A 24,504-nucleotide genomic window follows, 5' to 3' on the forward strand; every position below is an offset into this window, starting at 1 on the left:
GCAGATCTGATTAAGAGTAAAGATCTTGAAACGGGGAGATTAACTGGATTATCCAGGTGGGCCCAGTTTAAACATACAAGTCTTCAAAAGTGGCGAGCGATGAAGAATGGGTCAGAGAGATGCACTAAGAAGAATTCAACCCCTGCATTGCTGGCTTTGAACAGGGAAAAAGGGGCCAGAAACCAAGAAATGTGGTGGCCTTCAGAAGCTAGGAAAAACTCCCAGCTTACAGTACATAGTAAAACTAGAACCTGGGTCTTGGTCCTACAGCTCAAAGAATCAATTCTACCAACAAAACAATTGAGAAGGAACCCAATTCTTCCCTAGAGCTGCCACAAAGAAATGCAGCCCTACCCAAATACAGATTTTAGCCTGTGTCAGATTTCTCACCAAAAGATCTGTAAGATCATACATATTGTATTGTTTAAGCCACTAAGGTTGTAGTAGTTTGTTACAGCAGCAAGACATACAACTGTACAACAGACATAAAGGCACATATTTTTAAAGCTAAAAGAAAAGATTTTATATTGTTAGATGGGTTTATTGATAGCACTATTTTCTTTATCCTTCCATTAAAACAAGGCCAATTCTAAGAAAATTAAGAGAACTGCATCTTCAAGTTGAGCTACTAATATCGAACAATTGTTTACTTGTTAAATATTATTGCTTAATTGTTACTTTGTAGACCATTAGAACTTTCAAATCCCAGTGAAGAAAATTTATATAGACTGGGATGCTGGTTTCTGACACTATTAGATTCCTACTCATTTCTGGACTGATATCATTACTGATGTCACTAAAGAAGAAATAAGACCTGAAGTAACACATTATATAAAGGGTTAAAATTCCTGAAGAGATACTATTTGCAACTGTGTATAGAAAACACTATATCCAACATATGATCTCGTCTGCAATACCCAGAATCAGGGACAATATGAAAAAGGTCATAAAAGAGTGTTCTGAAAAACAAAATTATACTTCCAAAATGCAAGAAGAACTACAAAGCTCTTTCTGTAATTCCTGGCATCAAAACCAGTCACACCAGGAGCTTTTATGACTTTTTTAAAAACAAAAACCCTAGCACAGCATTATTACCACCACCACCAAGCACAGGATTTATTTTTTAAAGATAAAAGTATTGGTTTTAAGTGTTCTCCTTTGGCACAGCATTAGCCATGATAGTTTCTTAAGCACATTCCTTAAAAAGCTTTCATAAAGGACTTAATAAAGTCATAGTCAATCAGTTCCAGTGTCCCACAAATACTTTTAAGAAACTGGGACCCAAACAGGCATACTGAGAAGTTCTTTGAGAAGTTTTTATGATCATTTTAAACAAATATCATTTTCCAACAGAAAAATCAATTTAGGTTTGTAAAAAGATAAAGATCCACAAAGGAAATGTTGAAGTATCATATTTAAAAATATATTTAAAAAAATATCATATTTAAAAAGCAAATCTAGAGTGCTTAAAGAAACATAGTGAAAAGGGTCAATTATGAATTTAATGAAAAGAGGAATACATATCAAAAAAAATACTTTCTACAGCAAGTCCTTCTGTAGCAAAATTACCTATTTGACAAAATTTAATTCAAGTTGGATGCATCTCAAGATCATAAATCAGAGACCTAAGAAAACAAAGGAAAGGTCTCTTACAAGATATATAGGAAGATGTTTATTTTTTAAGAGTAGAAGTAGATAAAACAACACTCAAAGAAAGCTAATCTGTTTCTCAACTAAAACCACAGAAACTTATGAGTTTTTAGAATTAAAAACTGTTGGGGCACCTGGGTAACTCAGTCGGTTAAGCATTCTTGATTTCAGCTTAGGTCATCATCTCAGTCATGAGATCAAGCCCCACATCAGGCTCCGTGCTCAGCACAGAGCTGCTTGAGATGCTCTCTTCCTCTCACCCTTTGCCCCTCCCCCACTCATGCTGTCTCTAAATAAAAAAAATAAAATCTTTAGAACTAAAAACAGTCTTCCAGTGGATCTGTTATATTTAGATATTAAAAATTAGTATATGAGGGACACCTGAGTGGCCCAGTCGCTTAAGCCTCTGCCTTCGGCTCAGGTCATGATCCCAGGGTCCTGGGATAGAGCCCTGCACTGGGCTCTCCGCTCAGCAGGGAGCCTGCTTCCCCCTCTCTCCCTGCCTACCTCTCTGCCTACTTGTGATCTCTCCCTATCAAATAAATAAATTTAAAAAATTAGTATATGAAAATATAACTTAGAACTTCCATTCAGACTTAATGGAGTAATTCATGTCACACTAAGTCTCTTGCTGCTGAAGGGGAAAAGACACAAGATTTTTAAAAACTCAATCTACTCTTTAAGGGACTTAAGTACAAACAAGGCAGGCAGGACGTGAGAAGCCAAGATTCTGGAGACACAAGAAGATATGGAGGTGTCTTCTTTCCTCAGTGCACTTTCAGATTTAATGTATGGGGAAACAGAGGGCAAGTGGCAGCTGGAAGGTAAAAGCTGGAGTTTGGAACTAGCAAGAATTTAAGGGGTCAAGAGCCTGGAAAAAAGAACAAAGAAATGAACAAAATACCTGTATTTTCCAACTCCCAAGATGACCATTTGCTGGATGAGATAGCTAAAAACCAGAGGCTGGGATACTGAATGTTTGAACAGATACAGCAGCAATCCCAAGGGTACTAGGGAGACAAAGATTAGAGTTTAAGTCTCATCAAAGTGGAGAGACTCTTGGTATAAACACCATACTTCAGCTGAGACCCCAGAATGATGAACTAGAAGAAAAGTAGAGTAGAAACAGACCAGAAGAGATCAATGCCATCTCAGTCTATCTGCTTGTGAGAAAATTAAATATATCTGGGAAAAAAATACAACTTCAAGAGCTTCTGTAATTTTTCATTCACAAAATCTAAAGTTCAATTCAAAGCTGTCAGGCCTATCAAGAACAGAATCAAATGACCAAATGCCAAAAGAGGGAGGGAAAAAAAAGATAACAGATACACCTAAAGGTGAAGAAAAACTACATTAAGACTAGAATATTAAAATGAATATAAGTAACATGTTCAAGAATTGGAATCTATGGGAAAAAAGGAAATTCTGGAACAGGTAAAAAAATAAACTGAGCCATTCAGTAGATGGATGCGGTAGCAAATTAGACACCACAGAAGAATAATTAGTATATTGAAAAATGGATCAATAGGAATTATCCATATGGAAGCACACAGAAAAATAGGATAGAAAATTCAGAAATATGCCTGGGTGACTCAGTTGGTTAAGCATCTGATTCTTGATTTCAACTCAAGTCATGATCTCAGGATTGTGAGATCAAGCCCTGTGCTGGGCTCAGGGCTGGGCGTGGAGCCTGCCTGAGATTTTCTCTTTCCATCTCCCTCTGCCCCTCCCAACCAGCACATAAGTTCTTTCTCTCTCTGTAAACAAAACAAAACAAAACAAAAAAACAGAAAAAGCATGAGAGATAGCTATAACATACATAAATTGGAATCCCGGAAAAAGGAGAGAGTACAGAGGAAAGGCAATATTTGAAAGAAAAAATGGCTGAGAATCTTACTAAACAATAGAAAGACATCTCAAGTCAAAGATGCAGTAAGTTCTACAAACCTCACAAAATTTAAAAAAAAAACAAAAAACAAAAAAAAAAACACAAAAAACCCTAAAGCCAAAAAGTACATCTGAGCACACTATAATTAAACTACTAAAAATCAAAGCTAGAAAAATCTTAAAGAGCAACCGATTAAAAAGAGACATTTCCTTTAAATGAGCAACAATAACAACAGTATACTTTTCAACAAAAACAAAACAAGTTCAATGAGGAAAAAAATGACATATTTACAATGTTGAAAGAAAATTAAATTCTAATGTAAATTCTATATTCAGGAAAAATATTCTCCATAAAAAAAACCAACAAAAACAACATTTTCAGATAATCAAAACCTAAGAGAAGTTGGTGCCTATCCTGCAGATATTCACCAAAGGAGTTCTTCATGCAAAAGGAAAAAATCCCTGGGACGCCTGGGTGGCTCAGTTGGTTAAGCAGCTGCCTTCAACTCAGGTCATGATCCCAGCAACCTGGGATCGAGTCCCACATCGTGCTTCTTGCTTGGCAGGAAGCCTGCTTCTCCCTCTGCCTCTGCCTGCCACTCTGTCTGCCTGTGCTCACTCTCGCTCCTCTCTCTCTGACAAGTAAATAAATAAATAATTAAAAATAAATAAATAAATAAATAAGGAAAAAATCCCAGGTGGAAGAATGCAAATGCAGGAAATAATAAACAGTAAAGGGCAAATATATGGTTAAAAATAAATAATATGTGTTATTTAAAACAAACCAAAAAATAATGTCTTTGTGTTTTAAAGTATATGTAGAATTAAAATACATTCTGCATAAAAGGTCAGGATAAAGGTCTTGTAAGGTCTTTGCATTGTCTAGGAACTGGTAAAGAACTAACAAGATAGACTCTTTAGGGTTCTAACAAAATAGCAATCTTTAGGGTGACTACTAAAGAACAATGCAAGAACATTCAACTGACAAGCTAATTGAAGGGAAAATGTGTAATAAAAATTTTTCATGATTATAGGGAAGTGAGGACGAGAGAGAGAAAGCATTAAGGAACACGTGAGACCAATAGCATGATGACAGATTTAAACCCAAATAAATATCATGTAAAATTTTAATAACTAAACACATCCCAATTAAAAGAGATTATAATGGATAATAAAACGAGGCTCCAAAGAGACACATTTTAAATAGAGGCCCACAGAAAAACTCAAAGTAAAGACAGAAAAAATATATCACTGATATCAGTAACATAAAAATACTTAGAAAACGTCCCAAATATTTAGGAATTAAGCAATGTAATTAAAAATAAACCATTAATAAGAGAATAAATCAGAATAGACATTAGAAAATACTGTAACTGAACTATGATGAAAACAGGAACCATAAAACAAAGGGTGGAATCTCACTAAAGCAGTGTTTAGAGGGCAATTTATTAACTTTAAAATACATACAAGAAAAAATAAAAAGAAATGCTAACATTCAGTAAGTAAGGCATGGATTTAAAAAGCTAGGGAAAAACAGAAATTAAACCCAAACAAAATTAAAAGAAGAAAAAGCAGAAATGAAATTAAAAAAATGCATAAAGAAGGGAAAAATAACAAATTCCTACAGTTACCGAAAAAATACATAATATGATAACTAATTTTGAACAGATTTCATGGAGTCCTTTAAAAATAAAAAATCTGACAGCTCTATATTAAATAATATTTCACTGAAGTCTTTCTCTAAAGAAAATAAGTTCAGAGGGATTTATCAGTGAATTCCTCCAAATATTAATAAGGAAATAATGCAGGGCGCCTGGGTGGCTCAGTGGTTTGGGCCTCTGCTTTCAGCTCAGGTCATGGTCCCAGGGTCCTGGGATGGAGCCCTGCATCAGTCTCTCTGGTTGGCAGGGAGCCTGCTTCCTCCTCTCTCTCTGTCTGCCTCTCTGCCTACTTGTGCTCTCTGTTTGTCAAATAAATAAATATTTTTTTAAAAAATAAGGAAATAATGCCAACTTTACATAAACTCCTCCATTTCTTTTAAAAAGATGTATTACTTCCCAAATAATTTTTGAGGCCAGCAGAGTCATAGTAACAAAACCTGTCAGGGGCATTACAAGAGGGGGAAAAAAGGAGAATGTCTAATCAACATAGGCCAAAAAAAAGACCAATCAGGAATGCAAGATCTCATATTAAAAAATCAATGTCATTTATCTTATTAATAAGGGAAAAAGATATGATCACCTCAAATAAATGCAGGAAAAAAATTTCTGATAAAATTCAACACCTATTCATAACACTCTAAATAAATAAGGAATGGATGGTAATTTATCTGATAAACAGTATATAGAAAACATCATACTTTTTTAAGATTTTATTTATTTGAGAGAAGAAAGAGAGCATGAGCAGGGGAGAAGGGCAGAGGGATAAGCAGACTCCCTGCTGAGCGGAAAGCTATGGAAGGGCTTAATCCCAGGACCCAGGATTATGACCTGAGCCAAAGGCAGGAGCTTAACTGACTGAGCCACCCAAGAGCCCCAGAACACATCTTACTTAATTATGAAATATTGAAAGCTTTTCCCTGGAGATTCAGAGTAAGACAAGGATGTCCACTACTCAGTATTTCTAATCATATACCACTAGTGATATCAACCAAAGTAGTAAGGCCAAGAGGGAGAGAAAAGGATTTAGAAAGGGATAAATTAAATTTTCACTATTCACAGATGGCCAGTTTGTATGCCTAAAAAAATCCAAAAAAGAGATAAACTATGAAAATAACTTACAGCAAAGTCATTGGATAGAAAGTCAATATACAAACTCAACTGCATTTTTATACATCAGAAACAAATACAAATAAAAACACAGTTTTCAATTTTGTATAAAAACATCAAATATCTAGGCATATATCTAATGAAAATGTGCGAGATATCTGCACTAAAAAGTTGTAACTTCTTTTTTAAGTAGGCTCCATGTCCAAGGGCCTGAGACCATGACCCTGAGACCAAGAGTCATATGCTCCACCAAATGAACCAGGTACTCCCCAAAACCATAACATCTTTGAAAAACATTTAAAAGAACTTAAGCTAATGTACAGACTGTTCATGGATTGGATGATTCAATATTATAAAGATAATCAATTAAGGAAAAATTGACTATATAATTGAAAATGGAATATAATATTAATATAATGTTATATTATATAATTAGTATATATTAAATATATTATATAATATATAACAATACATTGTAAAATATATATTAGAAAATATATAATTATATATTTTATATATAATTTATTTATATAATTATATAATTGTTATATAATTATTATATATTATAGGATTTGTATTATAGTATAATTATAATGTAATATTATAATATATATTGAATATAATATTCAAGGACATTCTAATAAAATTCCAGCAGGTGTTCGTGTTTGGAAATTAGTAAGATATTTCAAAATTTGTCTAAAAACATAAAGGAACAAGAATAATAAAGACACCAAAAAAAACGTTTGATAATTTATAGTACCAGATATCAAGTCATAGTAATTTACATATATAGCAGTGGTGCAAGGATATACAAATAATACAAAAGAACTGAGCAAAGCCCAAAAAGAAACCACACATATATCATCACTTAATTTAAAACAAATATGCCAATGAAATGCTGTAAGGAAAGAATGGTCTTTACGAAAAATGGTGCTCAGGTAACTAGAGAGCTACATGCAAAAAAAAGTTAAAAAGGAAATTTGATCTTTACGTAATAATGAACACAAAAGTAAATTACAGAAGGTTCATAATCTAAATATGTAAGTTAAAACAGATCTTCTAGAAGGTAACAAAAAAATATATTAACAACCTTGGAATAGGCAGAAATTTCTCAAAGAGGATACAGTAAAAAACTAACTAGAAAAAAACCCCTGATACATGACTTCTAAAAAATTCTAAAACTTCATTCACTGAAAGATGCCATTACTAGAGTGAAGAGGGAAGCCACAGAGTAGAATGAATCTACAATTTATATATCGAACAATGGACTCATCCAGAATACAGACATAACTCCTGAAGATGAATTAGAAAAAGACAAACAATCCAGTTTAAGAAAATCAACAGAAGAATGAATCAGGTATTCCAAGAAAGAGGATATTCAAATGAGTATATATGGGAAAGTGCTCAGTATCATTACTTTCACAGAGATGCAAATTAAAGCCACTTTGAGACAGTGCTACATATCCATCAGAATAGCGCAGAAAAAAGGCAATATCAAGTGTTGGTGAAAATAGGGAGCAACTGGAATTCTCATAAACCATATACTCACTGGTAAAAACACAAACTGGCATAATTACCTTAGAAAACTGTTCAGTCATGTCTACTAAAGTAGAACATATATGCATATCTTATCAGCCAACAAACCTGGCCAGGCATATACACAAAAGAAATAAATGTGTATGTATAATGAAAAATCATGAACAAGAATTTCAGAGCAGCTTTATTCATAATACATCCAGGTAATTACAAACCAAGTGTCCATCAAAGTACAATGGATAAATAAACATTTTATCAATAAAATGGATAAAATTATTATGAAAATTAAAGGAAATAAACCATTTCCATGGATGAATATCACAGACATCATACTGAGTAAAGTAAACAAGACAAAAAAAAAAGTACATACTGTATGATTCCATTTATATCAAGTTCAAACAGGCAAAACTAATTAGTGGTGATAGAAGTCATAATAATGATTATTTTTCAAGGAAGTTATTAACTGGGAGGGACCAAAGAGGATACTTCTGCAATTCTGGTACTAGTAATATATTAATACTTTATATTAATCTAAGTGGTGTTTACGTAGATGTATTCACTTATAAAAATTCATTGAGGGGCACCTGGCTAGCTCCATGGGTTAAAGCCTCTGCCTTCAGCTCAGGTCATGATCTCAGGGTCCTGGGATTGAGCACTCGCACAGGGCTCTTTGCTCAGCGGGGAGCCTGCTTCCCTTCCTCTCTCTGGCTGCCTCTCTGCCTACTTTGATCTCTGTCTGTCAAATAAATAAATAAAATAAAAATTCACTGAACTGTTCATTAAGATTTGGGTACTTTACATATAGTTTAAATAATTCTACCAAGTCTAAATTCAGGCCCTAAATTTATCAGCTTTAATGCCTGTTTTAAATGAATGCACTACATTTCAACAAGACTACTGCTGAGAACAGATCTAATCACTATTCTGAGAATTACAATAAGCAAAACGCATAACAGGTGAGAGTAAGTCATCTGAATTCCAACTTATTTCCCTAATTGTGCAGTTTGAAAACATCAGATAGATTAGATGTCAGTCATAGGTAAATATGATAAATTCATTCATTCAACAAATACTATTAAGCACCTACTATTTGCAAGTCCTGGGTTAGGCACTGATCATATCTTCTCATCTGAACTATTAAGTACACTGACCTGGCCAAAACTGAAACCAATCCATTAGTTACAGCTCGCCTAGAGAAAGAATACATTAACAGAAAAGAAAAGGTCTATATGGGATCTAGTTAAGGGGATTCCAAAAAAACCTGAATCTGTTTCTTGAAAAAAGCAGTACAGATAATGCGCTAAGGGTATCCTGGCGAGGCAAAAGGAATCTGGGGAGCAAAATTATTCTGGTCACAAGAGAGGTACTAAGTTTAGCTTTACAAAACTAAAGATGATTCAGTATCCTTCACCATTTCCTTGATAAACTATTCCATAAAATTACTACTTAATTTTACTCTATAACTGTATTTAGCAATTTTTCTAGTTAATAAATTTAGCAACTCTGCTTCCTTGATTCGAGAAAAAGGATACCTTGGCTAGTACACTATTCATTCTCTAGAAAGTGAATAATAATAAGCTGACATTCTCGTGAATCTATTTCCAGTGGTAATTATGAAGACTCCTAAGAGTATTTATAGCTCTCAGTGTACAGATATAAAAGTGAGTTAAATCTCAGGAATGGACTTGGGAATATGGTAACCTGTTTTTGGAAGGGTCACACTGTCTGGGTAGCCTGATGATTAAATTAACATTAGGAATTGGCAAACTATGGCCCGAAAGCCGAATACAGCCTCTTGCCTGTTTCTGTAAATGAAGTTTTATTCGAATACAGCCATGTTTATTTGATTACACATTATCCAAAGTTGCTTTCATGCTACAGAAGCACAGTTGAGTGATAGAGACTGTCTGGGCCACAAAGTCTTAAACATTTTTTAAATTAAAAAAAAAAAAATTTTTTTTTTTTAAGATTTTATTTGACAGACAGAGATCACAAGTAGGCAGAAAGGCAGGCAGAGAGTGCGGGGGCGGGGGGTGGGGTGGGGTGAGGAAAGCAGGCTCCCTGCTGAGCAGAGAGCCCTATGCGGGGGCTCATCCCAGGACGCTGAGATCATGACCCAAGCCGAAGGCAGAGGCTGTAACCCACTGAGCCACCCAGGTGCCCCACAGTCTTAAACATTTATTATTTAGCTCTTTACCAAAAAAGTTCACTGACCTCTGCTTTAGGTGATTTCTCCCTCTCGTTTCTTAACTGCCATAAACTTTATCTTATTCCGTGACTGAGTTCACTTCTGCAGTTTTCAATGGGCAGAGTGACTTGTCCCTAATTCCAATTGAGACATTCAGAGATGGAAATTCCACATTGTCACTGGTCACTGACTAATTAATATAAGTCAATGTTTCAAAAACTTAATATAATCATGAAGCCCTTATTAAGTTTCTCCTCTTAAATAATTCCTGCAGTTCTACAATTTTTTTTTAAAGATTTATTTATTTATTTGACAGATAGAGGTCACAAGTAGCCAGAGAGGCAGGCAGAGAGAGAAGGGGAAGCAGGCTCCCTGCTGAGCAGAGAGCGCAGATGCAGGGCTCTATCCCAGGACCCTGGGATCATGACCTAGAGCCGAAGGCAGAGGCTTTAACCCACTAAGCACCCTGGTGCCCCAGTTTTACAATTCTTAAATCATTAATGGTCTTGAATTAACGTCCTGTAAGTTCATCTCTTTCAAACCATAAGCTTATTAAGCTTATTATTCATAAATAATATGGAAGATAGCATTAATATGGTTTCCTCATTTTATATTCCTATTTATGTACCCCCAAATTATGACTTTTTCCTTGGGGGGGTGTATTTTATTTTTAATAGCAGCACTGTACAAGTAATAAATGAAATTGCCCAAATCCAGTTATTTTCCACTCTGGTATTTATGAAATCAATTATTTTTCTCTTCTAGAACAATGGCTTGAGAAAGTCCAAATAAATATAGAACAAAACAGCCATAAATGCACAAATAAGTTTTTTTTTTTTTTTTAAAGAAAGAAAGGTTAGGTTTAAGAAGGGAGTTGAGGGAAATTGGAAGGGGAGATGAACCGTGAGAGACTATAAATTCTGAAAAACAATCTGAGGGTTTTGAAGGGACGGGAGGGTGACAGGAGGGGGGAGCCAGGTAGTGGGTATTATGGAGGGCACATATGGCATGGAGCACTGGGTCTGGTGCATAAACAATGAATTCTGTTACGCTGAAAAGAAATTAATAAAAAAAAAATGAAGAGAAAAAAAAGAATTCTTAATTTCTATGGGAAGTCAAACAAGGACTATGACAACATCTAAGAAAGAATCCAACACAGTGTGTATTTCAAAATATGGCAGCATTACCAAGGGGGAACAAAGAAGGGTTTAGAAAATGGTATCTTCTGGAAAGCAGCTGAAACAAATCATTCTATTATAAACTACCTAAAATCACAACTCACTATGTGAAAAGGAAAGTATACAAGAGTAACCTGGTAAGGGAAATAAAAATCAAAACCACACTGAGATACCACCTCACTCTAGTCAGAATGGCTAAAATGAACAAGTCAGGAAACAACAGATGTTGGAAAGAATGTGAAGAAAGGGGAACCCTCTTACACTATTGGTGGGAATGCAAGCTGGTGCAACCACTCTGGAAAACAGCATGGAGGTTCCTTAGAAAATTGAAAACAGAACTACCCTATGACCTAGCAATCAAACTACTGGGTATTTACCCTAAAGATACAAATGTAGCGATTCGAAGGGGCGCATACACCCGAATGTTTACAGCAGCAATGTCCACAACAGCCAAACTATGGGAAGAACCTAGATGTCCATCAGCAGATGAATGGATAAAGAAGATGTTGTATATATACACAATGGAATACTATGCAGCCATCAAAAGAAATGAAATCTTGCCATTTGCAACGACGTGGATGGAACTAGAGGGTATTATGCTGAGCATAGTAAGTTCATCAGTGAAAGACAATTATCATATGATCTCAATGATAATGAGGAATTGGGAAGCAGAGTTGGGGCTTGTGGGGTAGGGAAGGAAAAAATGAAACAAAAATGGGATCAGGAGGGAGACAAACCATAAGAGACTCCTAATCTCACAAAACAGACTGAGGATTGCTGGAGGAAGGGGAGGTGGAGAGGGTGGCTGGGTTATGGACATTGGGGAGGGTATGTGCTATGGTGAGTGCTGTGAAATGTGTAAGCCTGATGATTCACAGACCTGTACCCCAGAGGCAAATAATACATTATATGTTAATAAGAATAATTTTTTTAAAAAAGAGTAACCTGGTAAGAATCAAATCCTATCTGACTTATTCATTCAAAAGAGGAAAAAAAAAGGAATGTCTTCAGAGAGTTACACAGATACAGCACAAACATAAATATCCAGAAAAGGGGAGTATTAGAGCTAAAAGGTGAGTAAATTCCCCATGGAGAAAAATTTGCCCGAATTTTACAAAATAATATTCAAAAATATTGAAGCTTATAGAGAACTGAAGGGCAGAATATTACTCATCCATGACCTCAATTTTAATAAAGTAAGTAAAAATCATATGGGGAAAAGACAAAAAATTTAACCAAGAACAACCAAGTTTAAAAGTCCATATTTTACTCCTGAATAATTACACAAAAGTATAAATAAAATACCCATTAACTTTTACCTGAATGCGTCCGAAAATGCATTTCCAGACTTGATTTGCCTTTAAAAATTTTCTTACAAACATCGCATTGATGAAAGGTTGCTTTATATCTAAGAAACATAAAAAGGGTAGAGTTTTCAATATAACTTTAATAATATAATGAAAATAGGTTATAACACTTAAAAAGTTTACATGTAATTCTCACATTAATACAGCACAGAACTCCAAAGGAATGTAGAAATACTTTTAAAGTATCAAACTTACTTCTGGCTCTTCCTCCTCCAGTTACATTCAATAAGCAAATCTATAAAAAAGAGGCCTTAGACTTTAAACCACTTAATTTTAAGATTTAAATCACTAAACTCCTGTAATATTATTATTTGCTATTATAAATATCAAAGGAAAAATTATAGGGACAGAAACAAACCAATTATGGGTTCAAGGAAGAAAAAAGGAGTTGAACAGAGGTCTGGCGGAAATTTAGGGGTGATGGACTACACTGTATCTTGACTGTGGTCATGGTTATATGACTACATGCATCTGTCAAAACATGCACAAAACTAGGAATCTCTCTGTATGTAGAGTATACCTTAGTCTAATTTAAAAAATAGATGCTGGGGCTGAATGAAGAGAAACTGCAGCAACTCAAAATGTGCCTCCATCAAAAAGGTGACACTGCTCCAATTGGTTCTCTTAATAACACAAATAATAAATATTATAAACTTGAAGCTAAATTTTATACTTAAATTTTAAAAGAACACAATATCAGACCTTTATTTTTATCACAGATTAATAGACATAAGAAGCTACAAGGTACTCAAATCTACCTTATCAAGCAGTAAAGTGCAGTACCTAAGAATATGTGTGTGTGATTTTAAACAATCCTGGACTCCAATTTCATTGTGAGGATTAAGACATTGTAAAATGATTAGCATTTAAGTGGTGGTTATTAGGAAACCTATCATCTCACCTTGGAAGTAATTCATATCTGATGAGCATATGCCAAACTAACTCAAACACAGGTTACTATAATGTTCTGTAAGACAGTTTGATTTTAACCTATCTACTGAGTCTTACTGGAATGTTTAACGCATATCGTTACCAATATTCAACAGCAACAGTACGCCTAAGGTTTCAAATGCCACTCGTACTTTTCAAGCCATTCAACTCAACATTTACAAAGCGGCTACAAAAACTCCATGCAAGGTCCTGTCTTCCAGAAACTTACTTCTACTTGATGAAACATTTAAAAAGATAATCTAGATTTAGTGACTTGGGAGTGTCACTGATGAACTTAGCAAAAGACCTGTAACTAGTATACTTGTTTTGTCTTATTCTGTTCATATCCACAGTAAGTACAAATGGAGATACAAACAGGGGCACACATAGAGAGACACAGGGGTCTTTTCTGCCCTGCATAGGACATTTAGCAATGCCTGAAGACATTTTTGGTTTTCACAACTGGGGCTAGGTAGGTGCTACTGCCATCTGGTGGACAGAAGTCAGGAATACCAATAAATAAACCTAAAGTGTACTGGCCAGCTCCCCAACAAAGAATTAGCCCGCCCAAAATGTCTAAATTGCTGTGACTAAGAAATCTTGGTCTATATTATGAACTGAGTGACTTTTTAAACACACATAAGCTCAAACACTTTAAGTGCCTCACAGTGAACTTAGAATAAAGATAAAATCTACAAAGAACCTCAATGGGTCAGGCCCTATGCATTTATCTGGGACTCTTCTTTCTCTTATGGATGTTAGAGTATGGGTTTTCAAGATAGGATTAATAAAAAGTTCCAAATGAAGTTGAGATGCCCACTGTGAAAAGGACTTAAAAATGGGTGGCTCAGTTGGTGAAGTTTCTGCCTTTGGCTCAAGTCATGATTTCTGGGTCCTGGGATTGAGTCCTGCATTGAGCTCCCTGCTCAAGGGGTGCCTGCTTCTCCCTCTCCCTGTGCCCTCCCTTAACCTGTGCTCTCTCCCTCTTTCTCAAATAAATAAAATTATTTTTTTAAAATGTCTATTGAGTTAGAAATAAGGAACTTATGCTGACAACAATTTAAGAGGTATTAGTAAAGTCAGAGATCACATCACAACAGCTTGTTACACTGAATGGAAAGTGGAGAAGTAGACATGGATACTGAAATAGAGACACCATTTTTAAATGTTTAAAAGGGAAGAAGAAATGTAGAAAATAATGAGTAAAAGGAGGGGTGCTAACCTTCATTACTCCACATTCTCTTCCTGGAAAATGGGCTTTAATGTATTCATGTATAAATCTTTATCCACAGGTCAGACTTCACTCCTGAGATTCAGACTTAGATTTACCTATCACATTTTATGTTTGAGTTTCTATTAAGCATCTCAAAGTCAATACACACCAAACAATTCAGCATCTCCTTCTGTAAACTTAGTCCATCTTCTGTATTCTCTGTCTCAGTGGCTCATTTATCAAACATCCATTTGAAAAGAGGAACTCCTTGAGAACAGGAATTATCCATGACTACTCTCATTCTCTCAAAAAATTAAGTATTTTTCAAATAAACACCTTCTACTATTTATTACTAATGCTACTCCCTAGCTAGGCACCCACTATCTTTTTCCAAAATTCTAACAACTTTCTAAGTGGTTGATTTATTTCCCTCAATTTATCCACTACAAACCCAGCCTCCCTACACCAATAAGAGTGATCTACCCCAAAAGAAATCCAACTGTGTCACCCTCTTGTTTAAAATCTCCAATGGCTTTGTATCACACAGGAATAAGTATTGGTTCCATAAAATGATATGCAAGGCTTCACATTCTAGATCCACCATTAGCCAGCCCTTGTAGAAAGTGGAACCTACAGGATCTGGTTCCAAAATTACCTACGCCAGTAGATAGACCCACAGGCTCCTGCACCAGTGAGGGAATTCCAAAATTCTTTCATAAGGTTTCCAAGATCAAAGTTATTTTCAAAATAATACTGTAACATTATTTGCCTTTCTCGTTGTGTTGGCATTTACACTAAAGACATATACAAAAAAACATGGCAGGTAAAGGTGCTGGTATCTGAGCTCTAAACAAGGCAGTGGAACCAAAATGTACTAATGATCATTGTGCTCCTCACTGTCAGGCACTCACAAAAAGAAAAGAAAAATGTGGTAAAAGAGTTAAATTACTAATTTTACTAAGTTTCAACCTTTCAGACTGTGGCCTTTGTACTGTTCTCAGTCATGAAGGCACAAGGACACAGGGGCCCTTCTGCACACTGAAGTACATGTGTCTGAGGGATGAGCTGAAGGAACCACTTTCTTTATGAAATACCATTTTGCTTGAAAGAATAAAAGACAAGCCATGGTTACAGACTTGAGTATTTGGCAGATACTTTCTTGAAAATTAAAAGAAGTAAACCTGTTACTTCAGTATTGTCATCAGTGATAAAGTTTGAGCTTTCGAGCTAGTATAAAGATTTTGGAGAACTTGTGGCTGCCCTTGTCACATTGACAGCTTCCCAATACACCTTTCTGAGAGACTGGAGGCAATGTGATTTGTTGATCTGCTACTGGGAAATGTGCTAACATTTAGACAACTGGCATAACTTACTGAACACATATTTTCCAAATGACAAATGCATATTACAACTTATGCATAGGTTAAAAAATTCATTCAAGTAAAAGACCAAGAGACTGTAACAGAGTATGCAATTTCATTAATCTTGTTTCAGATTGCACCTTGCAACTACCTTGAAGAAACTAGCACTTAAACAGTTTTGGTGTAGTAGCAAAGACTGTTAGCCACAATTATCTAAGACTGCTATACATCTAACTATGTATAGAGAGAGGCTGGATTTTCTTCATTTACTTCAAATAAAATAATGTATGGCAGTAAATACGGTAATCCAACTGTCTTCTATTAAGCCAGTAGACAGATTTACATATGGGCATATTACTATATGGCAATATTATTATTTTTAAGTGAATTAATAAATAAGTACTTAATTTTTTCTCAACTGAATTTCTAATACATTTACATAACTTAAATAATGTAATTTTTATATTGTAATTTATATAATGAGAGCTCCTGAGATACTGAACAGTTTTTAAAAGTATAAAGGAGTTGAGAAAAAGTTATAGAATCTCAGAAGCAAGTGAGTCTGCAGTTCAGTCTATTTTCCATCCATTCATACAATATGTAGAATTTCTTATTTCCTTCTTTAAAAAAAAATATTTTATTTATTTTTTTTATTTGAGAGAGTGCACCCAATCCACAGGAGAAACAGAGGAAGAGGAACAAGCAGACTGCACTGAGCAAGGGACCTGACGCTGGGCTTGATCCCATGACCCCGAGATCACGACCTGAGCCAAAATCAAGAGCTGGATGCTTAATTGACTGAGCCACCCAGGTGCCCCCTTATTTCCTTTTCGATACAGCATCATATGTATCCATCTATTCTAGCACTTAATAAGATTCCTATTATCTCACGAATATAAGAATTCAAGACTATAATGAATACACTGACTCACTGAATCACTGAATAAAATCAGTGAAAGAAAATATAAACCAGTATATGGAAATATAAAAAACAGATACAAATCAGCACTTCCTACTCTTCTTCAAAATGGTCTATCACACACTACATTTAAATATATTATGTATATTTCGTTGATCATGCTCAGTATATTAACCTAAGCTTCTTGGCACCCTGGACCATGTCTATTACTTAGCATTTGTTCCAACATTTAGTCCAAGAACATGGATTCTCTGAACATTTTACACTCAACAACTCATCTCAGTTAAACTTTGACTAAACCTTATTAAAAATTTGGTGATGAAAATAAAAAGAGAGACCAAAAAAACAGACTTTTAGAGAATAAACTGGTAGTTATCAGAGAGAGATGGGCAGGGGGAATAGGTGAAACAGGCTGGGGATTTAGAAGTACATTTATCATGATGATCACTGAATAATGTATAGAATTGTTGAATTACTAATATAATTGTATGCTGAGTATATTGGAATTACAAAAAAAGTTGGAGTTTAGGACAGCACATGCCTCCTTCAAATAAAATACCACTTTAAATGCTCAGTGTGCTTAAAAAGAAATTAAATTCTTACTAGAAAGTGTCTCAATAATTGCTCTTATTAAGTATAATATATAGGCAGCACACTTATATTTTTAGGTAAGAGCCACAGCAACCAAAGATAAATGACGAGATCAGGCACGTTCAGGGTGGTATGGCCATAGACAACCAAAGAATTTCTAGATTTTATATTAATCATTAACTTCAACGTCTACCACCTTTAGCCTAAGTCAAATGCAAACAAGTAAAACAAAAATGTTTCATTCAGTTCCTTTAGGTCTGCAGAGAAGGAACAGAAGCCAGAAAAATAGAGCTAGTTAACTTACCCCAGCTAAACAAAAAAAACTATGAGGCAAGTTATAACTTTCCTCTAACTTACACTTATCCAATGTAGTAATCAAATTGCTTTTTCACTTACTTTTGCCACACCTTCTCTCCCAGGTGTACACTTTTGTAATGAACAGTGAGATGATCCCTACGACCAAAACATTTTCCACATTCTTCACACTGATGAGCCTTCTCACCTTAAAGACCCAAATATTTTGATTATAATATGCACTTCACTTTTACCTCCAGAAATATTATCAAACAGTAAGATAACATAGTGGGAAATACAACAGAAAAGTAAAGCCACCCTTTATTCTGGGCTATTTGCTTTATATTCTTAATCAAATATCTTTCTTCAGTGAATCTATGCCTATTTTCATGGATGTGAGCCCTTTTCCCTCACTTGGAAAAGAAACCACTTGGATTTTTGCTGTAGATTTCAAATCTTACGTTTCAACATAACACAGCAAAATAAATGAAATTACTTCAAACCTCAGTAACTTCCTGGGAGTAGAGTAGGTCTATATGTCAAACACTTCAAATGAAAATATAATGAATCAAGAAGAGGCTGTTTTACTGTTGATAAAAAGGACCTGAACATTTTCAGATCTTTGCTGTATTTTTTTTTAAGGATTTCATTTATTTATTTGAGAAAGACAGTGAGCAAGAGAGCACAAGCAGGATGGAGGAGTAGGAGGAGAGAGAGAAGCAGACTCCCCATTGAACAGGGAGACCGACAAGGGGCTCGATCCCAGGACCCTGGGATCACGACCTGAGCTGACCGTAGATGCTTAACCAACTGAGCCACTCTGGCACCCCTCTTTGTACTTCATTTTTAAAGTATTTTTTATCTGTGGGGATTTCACACATTTATTTGTAATGAGCCAAAATATAAATATGATGTAAAATTCCAGATGAGTCCCACTTCTCATCTCTATTCTTATATTCAGTTACAAAGGCTTGCCTTTAAAAACCAGTCTTAACTTAATCCAGTATGCAATTAAAGCATGTGATCTCTAGAATTAGGAATTTAGAATTCTCCTCCTGAAAATGAAAATGTGTAATTTCAGTGAAAATGTCACCAGACTGTTAGCATCTCTTAAAAGTATTGATAACAACTGCACCCTGCAACCTCACTGAGATTATGTAAGAAAATAATTAAAATAATAAATAATAAATAAAAATAATTTTCATACTTTATATTTAGATTATGTTTATAATAATAATAATCACCTGTTCTACTGTGCTCATAGATGGCTCCTTCCCATTATTGTGCTCATATAGTTGACTTTCTAAGCACTTCCTGAACGTCAATCCAGAGGAAAATATTCAAAGAAAGCCCCAGAATATAAAAATTATAAATATGGTATAAAGATCTGAAACTGATCAGGATTATTAAGGTACTCTTTTCCAAAAACAGGGCTTTAAAAATTCCTATTACATAAACTTTAAAACCCAACTATAATCATTTCTCTTCAAATACATTTTGCTAACCAATTATTGCAGACATCCACATAATATATAAAATGCAAATTTTGAGAATTTGATTAAAATAAACATCAAAATATAGTCTATAGTCATAACAGGTAACCAAATGATTAAAATTACAGTGAACAAAAACATGGCACAAAATTATGTTCCTTTCAGATATTTAAAAAAATTTTTCAGAATCAGCATTATCACTGATAAATTATCAAAATTATAGCCAACATAAGCATGATGTAGTATGTTCTCTAGTAGGTTCTTTTTCAAGGATTTTGTAAACATCATTACAAAGTACCTGAATGTATTTTTTTGTGCTTTGTAAGATGGTCATGACGAATGAACGTTTTCCCACATTCATCACATTCATATCTTTTATCATCGTGATGTACTCGTAAGTGAAGTCTATAAAGAAAAAAAAGTTGAAGACCATTAAAACTGGTGACACCAAAGGAAAAATCTTGATTAACTCTAACTAAGGGAAACTGGGTTGTTTACTCACCCACCTTCATACATTATTTGCTCCACTTCTATGACTTTCATCTTTCCCCACTCTCTTACTACCTAACTCTGGGGTTTCTACTCATCTCTTTCAAAAAATGAAACACCTCAACATCTGCACATACACTATGTCTCCAAGACCTTCCTTCCTGACCTAGATCCTCAATCTACTTCACTGAACATACTAAATGTCTAGGGTCACTATCTGACTGGTGGAGTTTCAGAGACAGCAGAAGTAGGAATGAGCCGGGAGGAATCAGAATCAGACAAATGGGTAAGTGACTTACACTCATGATATAGCAAATAATTAAGAATTAACCCTTCTCTGTACAACTGATACCACTTACAAATCAACACATGAGAATTTAGTAAATTTTATAAGTAATGAACTTTCTGACAATTACATTTTGTTACTTTTTTCACACTAATCACTTTGGTTGTAGTTCATTTTATAGTCATTTTATAGTGTAGTTCATTTTATAGTCACCCAAAGATAGATTATAAAAGGTTTAAATTATTAAAATTCAATTAACTTGAATTATTTTTAGTACCATAATCCTCCACCTATAAATATCCCAGTGAAATGAATAACTTTCCCATTCAAGTTGCCAAAACAGATATTGATTCCACAACAAAAGATGTAGTTCATCTACATCTAACTACATGTAAAATTAAAAAAATTTTTTAAAAAAAGGTAAATAATAAGTGAAAGTGCAAACATTAAAGCCTTAAGATTAAAAGCCCCAAGAGCATTATTAAACCTGTAAAGAAAGGTTTCACAGAAGGTAGTTAATTATTTATTCAGGAAAAAGCCAACTTTTCAGAGACTGGAAATGTGGTCTGGTATTCAGCTATTAAAAACAGTTAGACAGGTTACAACTAATACACAGAAGATTTTCCAACATTTAGAGTCTTAGAGTTTTCAATTTTGCCATATTTCATACTGAAATATTTTCAGATGATCAAGAGTAATGAAATATACTAAGGTTAGAATATCAGAGTTTTAATGAGCTTTGATTCAAAGAAAAGTAATGCAATACACATTTAAATGACAGTTACTTGGACAGTAAAGCATTTAGCAAACTTGGTGATGAAATATTTAATATTTTGCACTATAGAATAAAAAACTATTAAAAGTTGTAATGTTGGGGAAAGTCTGTAAGTAAAGTTTTTGCATAACTTTATTTATTGTAAGTGCTAAGAAATGTTTTAATTCAACAAACAACTAATGCAATGATAAAATGGAATTACAATAATTTATCTTACCTAATATAGGGGGAAAATTGCTTGACTTACCTGTATGAACTTCCATGACGGAAACTTTGCCCACAGATACTACACAGATGAGGTTTTTCTCCACTGTGGATTCTCAAATGTTCTTTCAAAGTAGTCCTGTGTTAAAAAAAATATACATTTATCTAAAGACATCTATTGTCAATATTTATATTAAGGAGGTTTCAGGGATGTCTGGGTGGCTCCATCACTTAAGCATCGGACTCCTGATTTCAGTTCAGGTCATGATCTCAGGGTTGTGAGACCAAGCCCTGCATAGGGCTCCATGCTGAGTGTGGAGCTTCCTTAAGATTCTCTCTCTCTCCCTCTTTCTCTGCCCCTACCCCTGCTTTCATTCTCTCTCAGGCACGATTTTCAGAAAGCTTACTAGAAAGATATTCAAGCTAACAGATCTTATGTCAATTTTCCCTTTCTCCTATAGTATTTTCGCTTTTTATTAGGTTAGTCTCACCAGTGCATAATCATGCCTGTTTTGTCTCTTTCCTTTAAAAACACATACACATACACAAAATTAACTTTGGCTTCCTTTGCCACCAACTTAAGCAGCTATCAAGAAGTACAACAAAAGGGGCGCCTAGGTGGCTCAGTGGGTTAAGCCTCTGTTTTCGGCTCAGGTCGTGCGTGATCCCAGGGTCCTGGGATCGAGCCCCACATTGGACTCTCTGTTCTGCAGGGAGCCTGATTCCCCCTCTCTCTCTGCCTGCCTCTCTGCCTACTTGTGATCTCTCTGTCAAATAAATGAATAAAATCGTTAAAAAAAAAAGTACAATAAAAAATGCTCAACTGTACTACTGCGTTAGGTAAAGCTGATGTGAATTTTAGCAGAGAGAATTTAATAATATATAAACAATCCAGTTTATCAGTACCATTCCTTTCAAATATGTGCTCAGTAATCTGTGAAAAGAATGTTTTAGGGCAAAGGAAGCTTTACAAGTCCTTGTAACTTCCAGATGCCAATGTGAAAAAGGACAACCATATAAAGAATACAATTACTGTCATTCCTAAATCCTCCAGCCCTACTAACCTGAGATGGACTTGTTAAAATAAAAAATAGAGATTAGCCTTGAAAATTCCCCGAGCAGACAAGTCCCACAAACAAAGCCTAACATAGCTTATTTTGCAAGGGTAACTTGTGCTGGGTCATTTGTTTACGCCTCTGAAAACCATAGGCAAAACCTAAACCCTTTCCCAAGGCTGATGTGAGGTAACCATTAACCCATTCCCTATCACTTAAGAAAATCCTGATGTCACAACCAACCACTGTAAAGAATAATCAGTCACTGCTTTCTCACTGTATAAGCTGCATAAAACAACATACCTGAGTCTCATTCTGTGTTTTGGTTGGAGTGTTCCTGGTTTGCAAACTCTCTTTTTATAGATGCACAATAAGGTTTTACTAATTACTACTTTGGTGATGCACTGGTTTTACTTCTGTTACTTCTGAACAGGGTATTGTCCAACCATTGCTGCTCCAAACACACAGCTAGCATTTCCTATAGTTCTAACACTCAGAAATTTCCTTCATATGTAAAGTTCTGAGTAAGGACAGCGAAGTTATTTTGGGAGGAAAGACAGTAAAAGGCAATGTGTCTGACTTTGGCAGGCTTTTTACTGTTTCTACTACTTGCATTTATTTTAATCCCACATCTAGTGAGTATTAAGGCTGAACCTGAAATGAAGGCAGATCTATGCCAGTAGATGGTGCTCTTCTACAAGGCCCATCACCACTTGACAGGAGCATCTGCAGGTATATTCTGCTTTGCAGAAATTATCCCTAGAACTATTCCAGACTCCTACCTATTAGGTAATTAAAAGTGAAAAGATAGAGTGTTTTAATTTTTGGTTTGCTTTTTGTTTTATAGAAATATTTTTAATAAAAAAGAATGTATAATGCATAAAATGAACTATATCCATCTGTAAGTTTTCATGTAAATATAGCATACTGATTTTCCTATTTTACCATCATATCAATTTGGTACTTTAAGATCGTGGCACTTCTAATGTTTTAAAATTATGGAACTCTCACTTAATGAAGGCTATAAAATGTATACATATTTTTAAAAGACGTCTATTATTACACTTCAATGCAGGATGAGGCCTAGAACATTGTTATACCTTAGAATGCCTCTACATATTCCTCCTTGATTTCTCAGAGATAACTATTTATGTTAACCATTCCCTTTCTTCTTTGTTTTACTACCTAGCAGTATATATATACTACGTATTTTTGAAAAACAGTAGCAAGCACAAATCTAACAATATTGCTACTATTAGGTAAAGAGCCTACAGAAATAGTACGAACAGTGTCTCTGTATCAAAGTCTGGCTGTAGCTTGCCTGAGCATTGGCAAAAGCCCTTTCCAACATGTCAGCAGGTAAGGTCAAAAAATGAATACTGGAAAAGAGGGTACATCACAATTAGAGCATCTGACTATCTAGAGTGGATCAGGTACTAGAAGTCCGACAGAAATACAGCCAACGTAAATAGGCTGCTGTATATATTTTGCTTCTAAGCTTACTATGAACTACGTCTAATTTTCAGAGACAGGTTGAAAAAGAACCTTTCTGTGAAATGAAACAAGTATGGTTAAATCAAGAAGCAAGGAATAAATACAATAGTAGGAACCTCATTAGCATGCACATACTATACAGTGGCAGAGTACAGGTGACAATTTGAATCAGGGAGAAGGAAATGGGGAACTGCTATTCATTGGGTACTTTCAGTTGCACAAGATGGGTAAATTCTAGAGGCCTGCTGTACAACATTATGCCATAACACAATAATAATACTCTATTAGTAACTTAATACTATTTATAACTTAGTGACAATACTGTATTGTACACTTAAACATTTGTTAAGAGGGTAGACCTCATGTCAAATGTTCTTACCACAGAAAATAAAAAATAAATTTTGGGATCAGACCTACTCTCGCATTTTGTCCCCTATTTAAAAGAGGCACATGCCAGCAGGGATCTTAGCAATGACAACTTCAGTCTGTCCCATGGCATTACTACTACTAGTGTGGGCTGACTTCCCATTGTTACACATGTTGCCCATCTGACAACTTGGAAACTTCATGCACCATCCTCCTATGAATTCCCTTTGCCTCTTTTCAGGATTAGAATTTCTATCTCCTAAAGCCCTGGTCTTCCTCTTCATCGGTTTATGTTCTCATTCTGGTGAATGAGAATTCAGCTGCTTCACGAGAAGGAATACATCAAAGGCCACTTTCTGATGTCACAAAAAATGTCTTAATAATCCTCAGACCTGATTGTCAGTTTGACTAAGAACAGAATTCTAGCTGGAAATAAGCTTCTTTAAGAATCTTCAAAGTC

General features: G+C 34.9%; 1 protein-coding gene across 2 annotated transcripts in view; it reads right to left on the reverse strand.

Moving 5' to 3' along the window:
* Positions 1-24,504, reverse strand: part of ZBTB41 (zinc finger and BTB domain containing 41) — a 51,025-nt gene that overhangs the window by 7,207 nt on the left and 19,314 nt on the right. Inside the window, exons 7-11 of one of the 2 annotated variants that reach the window (XM_082701882.1) lie at positions 21,173-21,268; positions 19,674-19,780; positions 17,985-18,090; positions 12,527-12,615; positions 2,555-2,660 (exon numbers count right to left, since the gene is read on the reverse strand). In XM_082701882.1, coding sequence (XP_082558008.1) covers positions 2,555-2,660; positions 12,527-12,615; positions 17,985-18,090; positions 19,674-19,780; positions 21,173-21,268 — 504 coding nt within the window. The remainder of the gene's footprint in view (positions 1-2,554; positions 2,661-12,526; positions 12,616-17,984; positions 18,091-19,673; positions 19,781-21,172; positions 21,269-24,504) is intronic. The other variant, XM_082701881.1, reaches the window with a different exon arrangement.

The sequence above is a fragment of the Mustela nivalis genome (assembly GCF_964662115.1).
Source record: "Mustela nivalis genome assembly, chromosome: 16".
Classification (NCBI taxonomy): domain Eukaryota; kingdom Metazoa; phylum Chordata; class Mammalia; order Carnivora; family Mustelidae; genus Mustela; species Mustela nivalis.